This window comes from Anser brachyrhynchus (assembly GCF_964034855.1).
Source record: "Anser brachyrhynchus genome assembly, chromosome: 17".
Taxonomy (NCBI): domain Eukaryota; kingdom Metazoa; phylum Chordata; class Aves; order Anseriformes; family Anatidae; genus Anser; species Anser brachyrhynchus.
In genome coordinates, this window is record NC_137710.1 from 10,928,911 (window position 1) to 10,938,219 (window position 9,309).

The 9,309-nt window shown below is 39.3% G+C and overlaps 1 protein-coding gene across 12 annotated transcripts in view; it reads right to left on the bottom strand.

Annotated features, from left to right (window-relative positions):
- The window catches only part of DEPDC5 (DEP domain containing 5, GATOR1 subcomplex subunit), a 45,947-nt gene extending 36,655 nt beyond the window's left edge, over window positions 1-9,292 (bottom strand). For 10 of the 12 annotated variants that reach the window (XR_013940433.1, XM_080559978.1, XM_080559985.1 and 7 more), the window contains exons 1-11: window positions 8,283-8,400; window positions 7,726-7,813; window positions 6,941-6,987; window positions 6,371-6,456; window positions 5,505-5,588; window positions 4,804-4,853; window positions 4,069-4,138; window positions 3,626-3,704; window positions 2,626-2,687; window positions 1,041-1,110; window positions 600-672 (exon numbers count right to left, since the gene is read on the bottom strand). Coding sequence is in view for 11 of the 12 variants with exons in the window: in XM_080559978.1 (XP_080416104.1) it covers window positions 600-672; window positions 1,041-1,110; window positions 2,626-2,687; window positions 3,626-3,704; window positions 4,069-4,138; window positions 4,804-4,853; window positions 5,505-5,588; window positions 6,371-6,456; window positions 6,941-6,987; window positions 7,726-7,813; window positions 8,283-8,340 (767 nt within the window). In the remaining variant the exon portion in view is untranslated. Of the gene's footprint in view, window positions 1-599; window positions 673-1,040; window positions 1,111-2,625; window positions 2,688-3,625; window positions 3,705-4,068; window positions 4,139-4,803; window positions 4,854-5,504; window positions 5,589-6,370; window positions 6,457-6,940; window positions 6,988-7,725; window positions 7,814-8,282; window positions 8,401-8,694; window positions 8,818-9,137 lie in introns of those variants that run through there. The other 2 variants (XM_080559976.1, XM_080559979.1) reach the window with 2 other exon arrangements.
- Between the last annotated feature and the right edge of the window lie 17 nt (window positions 9,293-9,309).

Here is a 9,309-nt window from a genome sequence, read left to right on the forward strand (position 1 = left end):
CACAGAAGCAATGAGGCAGCACTTTAGAACTACTGTGTATTTATAGCAGACGTTAAGGAGTAGACGCGCACATAAAGCTGGGCATATCCTTAACCAGAAGAGTAATCTCTTGATTATAAACAGGTAAACATTTAGAACATTACATATTAAATAATGTCACTGTTGTGCAAAGTGGTAAAATCCTTAACAAGTTTAGAATTAAATGACAGCTTCAACAGCTGCATTTATTGTGACATGGAAAAAATTGTGCTTTCAGCAACGGCACTCTTTCCATCTGTTCTCCGACTACTCAGAAATGTGAGGATCTGAAAAAAAAAAAAGCCAAGCCTTACACAAAAACTACTCCCAACACTACAGAACTTTTATGTTCACTGGCAATTCCAGTAAGATGCAAACAATACAATATTTACATGCAAGTGGAAGACTAACCTAGCAAACATGAGTGTGCACTTACAAATGGAACAATGTGCTGCCAGTTTCAAACAGATGCTTTTCACACTCCTAATTCTTAGCAAGGTCCTACAGCTAATAACATGATATTCTCCACAAGGGTTGTCCATACACTGAGAGACAAGAGATGGAAGAACTGGAAGACATACTTGTAAAAATCTTCATAAAATCTTCCCTCATGATCCTGCCGAATCGATGCACGATGTGTTTCAGGAAACTCATCTGAAATGGAGGCAGTAATAATTTTATCCTATGATCATGTATAGAAACAGCTCTTGTCTTTTCTAATGAGGAGCTTTTTCCATTATAAAAGAGAATATCTCTGATAAATATTAGATCTCCTACACAGTATTTAAATTGGTTTTAAAACAATACGACAGCATTAGTAGGAGGAAGAAAATTTGCCACATTCTTCCACATACAGTTTTCACTGCAGTGCTGTCAGGAGAATGGCTGTGTATCCATTGTGCTTGGTAGGACTTGGGCATAAAATAATAGCAGAAAAAAAGTTACTGCCAGCCAGTGACGACCTTTCAAGAGAGAAGGAGAAAAGTTAAAAATAGTAACATGAAAATATATAATTTACTTACCTATAGATTTTGCTTCGTAAAATGTTCTAGAAAATAGAACAACTGTCACTTCATGGCTGCAATTCTTCTCCTGTACAGAAAGAATACATGAAAAAAGAAAACCTTACACATCACACTCAGCAGAAAAATGTGTACTCACGCATGGATATATCTAAATACACATATAGGAACATCCTCTTTCCCTCACACCTAGGACCTAGAAAAAAATTGGACTGCTGTATTTATACATCTGCAAAAGTACTGCATATGTCCATATGCCTCTGTGAAGTAACATAATGCTCTGTCCTGACTATTCTGTTCTACTAGGCTATATTGTATTTAATAGAAGCACCCTTAATTACTCTTTAAAGAAACTCCTCTCTGCAGTTGCCAGGATACAAGATTTTTTGTGTGTACAATAATGCAGTCGACTCAATTTGTTTGAATACATAAACATACTCACTTGCAGCAATTTGATATTCTTATTTGCTACTGCTCAGAGAGATGCCCCTAACAATTCCAGAGAAATAAAATGTTAAAATCTCACTGAACAGTTACAGTGCTGATGCACACAATGGAATTAATGAGCTGAAAAGAGCATACTGGCCATTCCCTTGAAAGAAAAGCTTGAAAATCCTTGATCTGAGTGAGCCCGTGGATGCTCAGGCACATACCCAAAATGGTACATATATTAGCACCAAAAGCAAAACAGGCGTCTTACAGATATGTCACGCAAGGCTCCTAGTAAATCTCCAATGGAGGAAATGAAAAAAGGGGCACAATGAAAAAAGGGACAAATCTGTTGCTCTTGTTGATGCTTGGGACCATCATGAACTGTGTCCTTTGCATAGATTGCAGATAGGTTGCAGATTTTGTATCTGCCTTGAGTACTGCTGCAGTTCTCTTATTTATGTCTGCAGGAGTCTCCTGCCTAAGACATTTTCCATAGCTCTGTGGCTGAAAGGATTTCAGTCACCAATTCTGCCCTCTCCCCTAATGCAGGACTGCTAACAGCACTTGTACCTTGCTCTGAGCCAGGTCATGAGACAGGGTATGGCTCTTTGTTGTTCAACTGTAAGAGACACAGAGGCTTTGTTGTTATTATTTTTTTTTTTTTTTTAAAGAGGCCTTTACTTCCAAGAAGTTTGCACACCATCAGTGGCTTATACACTACAGCCTGGAACCCACCCCCCCATGCTAAACTATAGCAACACTAACCAAACTACGCAATACCATGAAAGCATCCAGAACTGAATCCTGGAACAAGTAAGATTGTGTAAAACAGACTTGTGCATCACTGCACAACCACAAACAACTGTATTACACATTTAGTGACTTAAGTCCAGTCACAGACCCACCACAAAACCAAAACAATTGCATGATAACACCACAGCAGATACAACATATCAGCAGTGGAGCCACGTGGCACGTATGATTTACCTGCAGACCTGCAGTAACCACTCTTTTGATGCCCATGAGCCATCTCTCATAAACCTTAGCACTGCCTGACACAGCCTGGGTCTTCCTCAAAGTGGCAGACCAGTGGGTTCATTAATATGGCTCTGAATTGTTCTTTCAGAACAGGATGAACAAAGTAGCTATTTACCTTCCATTTTGTGAAGAGATCAGCAAGGAAACCATTCACAGCTTTCTCAAAGTACAGGTCCCCTGCAAAGTAAACACACCCAAAGCATCAAGCAAACAGCAATTACTTCAACTATGGGGTATATTTAACACCACGATTCTAGGTAAGTTATTTTTATTAGAATCACAGCAAAGTAACTGAAAGCACACTGAATGCTAATATTACTAATGCAAAGAGAGCAAAAAAAGATTAAAAAGCAGGACTGTTTCAGATGATGTAAACAAAACTGTTGTATTGTCAAAAGGACCTGACCTTTAAATCCATTTTTCCAACACATTCGCAACATGCTGGGTAAGCATCTGTACTATCTTTTAGGAACGGTATTCGCAACCGACTCCCTGCTCAGCTTTGAATAGTTGCCTAGTTGCATATGCTTTAAGCACATGGTCAAAGGAAGGGGAAAGAGGTTTGCTAAAAATTTAAGCCAGAAAAAAAAAGGACAATGACATAGTTAAGTGGCTCATTCTCAACTCCCAAAGTTTAAATACTTCTAGCTAGCTCCACCTGGGCTAAAACAGTGTTTTTCCATCCTGGCTAAGACACAGTCAAGAGAAATTTAGAACATTGAGGCCCTCTTTGCACAGGACTTCAATTCATTTCTGGTTTCAGGATTCATACAGGCTTGCCCCCGCCCTCATCACCAAACACGTTCACATCCACAGAAAATCTTTCCAGGTTTTGTAGTCAGTTGGCCCCCATGAATTAGTCACTGAGATAAATGAACCCAGACTGTACATTAAGGACAGGAAAACTATGGAATACCAGGAGAGAGAAAGACATGGCACTGTGAGTAACGATCTAAGAGGACACCATAGCACACTTCAGAGCAATGTCTGAGCCAAAAGCAAGACAATTTAGTTTTCTAATAGTGGCAGAAATGCATCAAAATAGCAGTTTTATAATAGAGACAGAAATGATAGCTGCTGCCATTCACAATCAGGCAAGCCAGTTAACCACATACCATAGATATCAAAATCCCACATTTCACAGCTCATCTGGATAAAAATATAAACCATGGCAGAAGTGGAGCGGAAGACCACCTGCAAAGGAATTAAAGATCTTTTTTGAAACAAGGTACATTCACTGAAAGTGCCAAATGCACAATTTAACTACGAAGTAACTTATATGACTGGGCCCACTGCATCATCGGGAATTTCCCCTCCAAGGAGTTGGCATTTCAACAGCCCAAGTAATTCCTAGTGCCATCAGTGAAAACGCATTGAAATTTACTAATCATTCATTCTCCTCCTGAATGTTGCAAATTTTCAACTTGCAACACAGCCATTCAAATGATCCATACACATCCGCACACAAGATAGAATTACAAGAAACTTGGGAAGAAAATGAAGGGGAAAAAAAAAACAAAAAACAAACCTTTCTTTCCCCTACTCCCTGAAATCTTACCCGTGTATCCTCACTGATGTATCCACAAGTGACTTTCTCACTCTTAACCCACAGTTCACCTGCTTGTGCCCTGGAAGAAAAAGAGTGCATAACATTTACTAACTAGAGTGAATGTGAAGACTACAGCATCAACATTCGAGTAAATAAGGGATGTACCAAAATTATGCATTCAAGGATGACTTGAAGGCAGTGTAGAAATTTATTTGGATAAAAACTGATCTTTAATCCAAAAGATGTCAAACAGCTGTTCCCTGCTGCATCTGCACACTTGCTTGTCCCTTTGTCATCTCAACAGCAACTGAAGCAACCCTCTTCCAAGCTGTTACTAATTTTTGGGAAGTGAGGTGAAAGGAAAATTATTTGGCATTCACCAGAAGCAGCAAGTGTGGTTGGCTGTCCTATTATTAGTTTCTTCCACCCCAAATCAGACAGAAACCTTTCCCAAACCCATGCTGCAGAGAGAAGTCTACAAGATTAAGAGAACAATAAACTGCAAATGACTTTTCACAGAAGATTCCCATCATTGATCTGAAGTCGTAAGTAATAGTATGCACTCAGAGGAATAGCAGCTGTAGATTTTCACTAACAATATATTCTTTTCATTGATTGATGGAAATGTTAAAAATACTTCAAAATACAAAGCATTTCTCTTTATACTTGCCAGTTAAGGCATAGATTTCTCCGCTACTCTATATATCTTCCTATATCCAGGAATAAATCATATATAGCACTGACCTGATACCTGCAAATTCCACCTTTTGAGTGACATATGCACACGTGCTGACCTAAGAAAGAATAGTTACAGGTGTTAAAAGAACAATAAGCTCGGAGTGAGCAGACAGATTTGCAAAAGAATGGAAAACATGCTCAAACACAAGACTTCTGCCATAAAAAACATTTAAACCAGAACCTCTTCAAGGCAGTATGGAAAATAGTTTTTAACAGATATTAAATTTGATTGGATTCATTTCCTTAATTCACTGTCCCTAGAAAAATCAAAGACTGCTCTTCAGAGATGCAGAAAAACAAAAAAAAAAAACCTGATAGTTAATTATTAAGCAATATCATCCAAGGGAGGATATGTTAGCATACTTTTACTTGAAAAACAGCTGGATTTAATTCCTTCCAAGGGTAGTAAATCACTAAAATTCAGAACATGAGAAAAAACTCTCAGCAGCATTTCAGTACCCAAGGCAGTAATTAACATTACTGCAACAGAGTAGGAAATGATGGAACTTATTTTTTTCTCTAACATTTACATTTATTTCTCCAACTGTAATGTCCTACTTAAAGCTTATGTTCCTCAGGAGTTGCTGGCACTGGTCCTGTTCTAAGTTTTTTTTTATTTTGTAAAAAGCTTATTTTCTTTTTCAGCAAGAAAAGAAAAATGTACATAACCTCCTCAACCCTGCACATGAGGACAGCGTAGGCCTTACCAAACTTTTCTTCAGTCGCCACATATCCCCACGCCCAATATACTGATCTTTAAAAGTCAGCTCCACCAAGTCCAAGGTCACCTCCTGGGAAACGAAAGAAAGGGATTAGATTTTACTGTTTGTTTCTAATACAGCACCCCTCAATCTGTTCTGCTAAGAACCCAATGCTACAGTGAGGGCTGTTCTAGAGAAAGTCAACACTCCTAACAGACACAAGACAAAAAGGAAACCCCATCAGAACAACCACCAGAGTTATGCATGTAGCTGGAACTACTGTGAGCTGCAAGACAGTGCATGAGGTGGCCCGAAAAAGCCCCAAGACTACCTGTTCTACAACTCTCAGAGCAAACTAAAAGCACAAGTGAAACAAATGAGTTCCATTGTTCATACCATTAAGGAAACCTAGTTTCCTGTGAGTTTTTGTCTTGTACCGAAGGTAAGCTCTGACGGAAGCCCTTTAGCTAGTTGGACATCTACAAGAGATGCCTCTCTTACAAGGTCCTCCGGTGTGAAATAATGCAAATCCATGCCATGCCCCACTTTTCAGTGGGGCACTTAGTTTCCTTTCTCTCTGCTTGCTTATCTTGAATTTCTGGAGTGTAAATATAGTTAAAATTTCTAAATCTATATCAAGCAGGTCCACAGGCTTCAAGAGTGTGGGGATAGTGGGGAGAGAAGAAAGAGTCCCATAACAAACACAAATAGTGCAATTGCACAAGCCTTATTTTCTTTGGAAAGATGGGCAAAATAGATTTTGATTAAAAAAAAAAAGCCTTTTTTACAACACTACTGTAAATAGAAATTCACAGAGCCCCGGTGTGAGCTAAGTGACAGGACAGATGGAAAAAAGTTTCAAAACCACATACCTTTGGGTCAACAACATTCACATGGACATCCTGGTATGGCCGAAGCCGGAACACCTGTGCAACAGTCTGATCCACACTTATAGTTTCTGCCACAAAAGTGAGAACAGACAGAGAAAAGAACTTATGGAAAAGGTTCCAGGTGATTTGCAAGTACAAAAACAATATATTAAGGTTGGTGTGAAACACTTTGGGCCTTCGCAAAAGACAACTTCTTTCAACTACTGCCCAGTTTAAGATTCATTAAAATCAAAGCAGGGGAGATAAGTGAAAAGTTTAGTCTGAATTAATTCCTGCAAGTAGAAAAAACAAATAGCCAGTCAGAGAATACAACAACAAAAATTTAAGGCTTTTTTTTTTTTTCCAAACTCTACCTCACATTAACTCAACCTAAAGCAAATTTAAAGTTGGCTATTCGCTTTCTGATAAAAATTATAACCCTTCCATCCCTAACTAGACAAAACACTGGTCTTCTTAAAAAGTTGAAGTACATGCATTACTCAATCACAGATACAGTCCAATCACACCACCATTTGTGATTTTACTACGCATACCATGAGCCTAGAGTTTTACCTTTCTGTAAATCTTCCTTCAGTGACTTCACTTGTAGGAGCAGGGGGCTAGCATGCAAGAAAGAAAAAAGGTGGATGAGTTGAGACACCAACAGCCTACTCTGGCTAAATCACTTACAAAACTGTTTAGTAACGCAGAGCAGGAGATATGCTAAACAGAAACATTAATGTTTTCTGGAAAGCTTCAATACACCATCCTCTCTGCCTGTCACCCTGTGATGTTCTTCATACCTATTATAACCATAAGGTACTCTTTAGGTAAAGATGATACTCTAAATGGGGAAGTAAGTCACACAAGATCTCAGAATCTCATACAGGTATACTCCTACTCTTCAGATATAGGCTGCAGTATAAACAGCTTCATAATGAAGGTTTACGTTTTTATAGCAAACAAGGAAGCTTTAATTTTGCCTAGGAGATACTATAGAATGGAAGACTAATCATTAGGTAACAGCAGCTCTACAAATAAGATAAAGACATAGATGACCTCTCCACATTCAGGTGCTATTTGCCCTATGAAAGGTCAGCAAACACCAAACACAAAAAATTGCACAAACTTGGAGGAAGAGCTCCCACTACAGTTAACCCCTTTATTTTTATTCAGAAGAAAAAAACAAACAGACATGGCAGCCTCCTGAAGCAAAGTTATCCAAGTCTAAAAGAATTTTATCCTCTAAATTTCTAAAAGAAATTTATCCTCTAAACCTAGAATCTGCTGAACATGAACGTGCCCCTTTCAATGTTCTAACCACACTCCACTAATAAACAGCAGCAAAAAGAATTCACCTGTATTCATCATTGGGATGTGCAATTTCCACAACATCTCCCAGCTTGATTTGAAGAAATACTTTAGGATTCACCACCAGTTCATCATCTTCAAGATATAAATGAACGAAGAAAACTACAGTAAATAAATATACAGCAAACACAGATACTTGCACGTTTATACACACTCACTTGCTCAACATAAATTCACTAGCCCAGGACTAACACATTCCTAATACGCCACATTCACTACACGATATGTCCCCTGTGCAGCCACTGCAGTCTGGCCACTGCACGTTAAAACATTTAAATACATTAAAAGACAAGTGACAAAACAAAAGGGAAAGAAATAGAATGAAGTGATTTTATTTTACAGTTCCAATTTCATTCTGTTCTGACAAATAAATGTAATTTTATTCTACCTTACTATTAGAAAAGAGCCTTCCACACTCTGACTCGTGATACTGCTACAACAAAATTCCATCTTCACTGTTTTAACAATATCAGCAAATCGGTTCATTGATTTCAAATAGGTAAGAAAGTACTGGTCTCACTGTTAAGAGCCACGAGATACTGACCGCTGCCTCCAAAACCCTTCTTGTGTATGACGAGCTTGTACACCTTGTTGGTTCTCATCTTGAATTCCAGTTCTTCTCAGCTGCTTTGAGTAAAAACAGTTGAAGACATCTTGCATATCTAATATGGAAATGAAAACAAACATAGACAAACATCTTGTTATTACAAAATTATTCTTTACACTCTGTGTCAACAAAGGGAGCTGTATCACCACATGGTCAAGAACACCACACCTGAAAGGCTGACATGTTACACAGTTTAATAAGCGTCAAACTAAAAGCTTAGAAATTATGTCTCTTCTGTCAGCACTGCTGTTAGAGAGCTAGCACTGCTCTCTAAAGATCTACCTTATGTATTTCAAGAATAAATTCCTAACCTTGCGTTAAATGCAGTAAAGTGAACACCCAGACTTACACCCACTGCCAACTATATCTTGTTTTCGTCCCTCTACTGCGCGCTCTTGTGCCACAAGGGAGTTCCCCCACTTCCTCGCGTCTTTTTCCACGTCTTTCGCAGACGCCGGATTCCACACCTGGCTCATTCCACATCGGTGCCGCGCAGCTCCGGCCAGCAGAGGGCAGCTGTTCGCCCAGATGAGGCCAAGCAAACATTTGCTGTTTTGGCACTTTGTATTAAACATTCCAATTGCATCAACGACCGCGTTTTTTCTTCCTGCTACTTGAAATGGAAGCAGAGCATATTTCGACGGAGAACCTTTACTGCTACATTGTACTTTTTTTAGAAGGGTACTTAAACCGAAAACTATCAGTAACGAGATCCTCTTCGATAACAACTACAGACGCATAATTTCAAGTTTTTCTACTTCTAACGCATGTTTGCTATAACTGTGTTCTTACAGGGTGCGCAGAGGCTCTTATATCAAACCGAGGCGCGCAGAGCAACCTGGAAGCAGCCCTCCCGAACAGCGGAGCGGGGGCTGCACGCTGCCAGCCCCGTTACGAGGCACACACGCAGGGCAGGAACAAGCCGTGCGCCCGGATCGCTCCAACAAACTCCCTAGGACCGAGG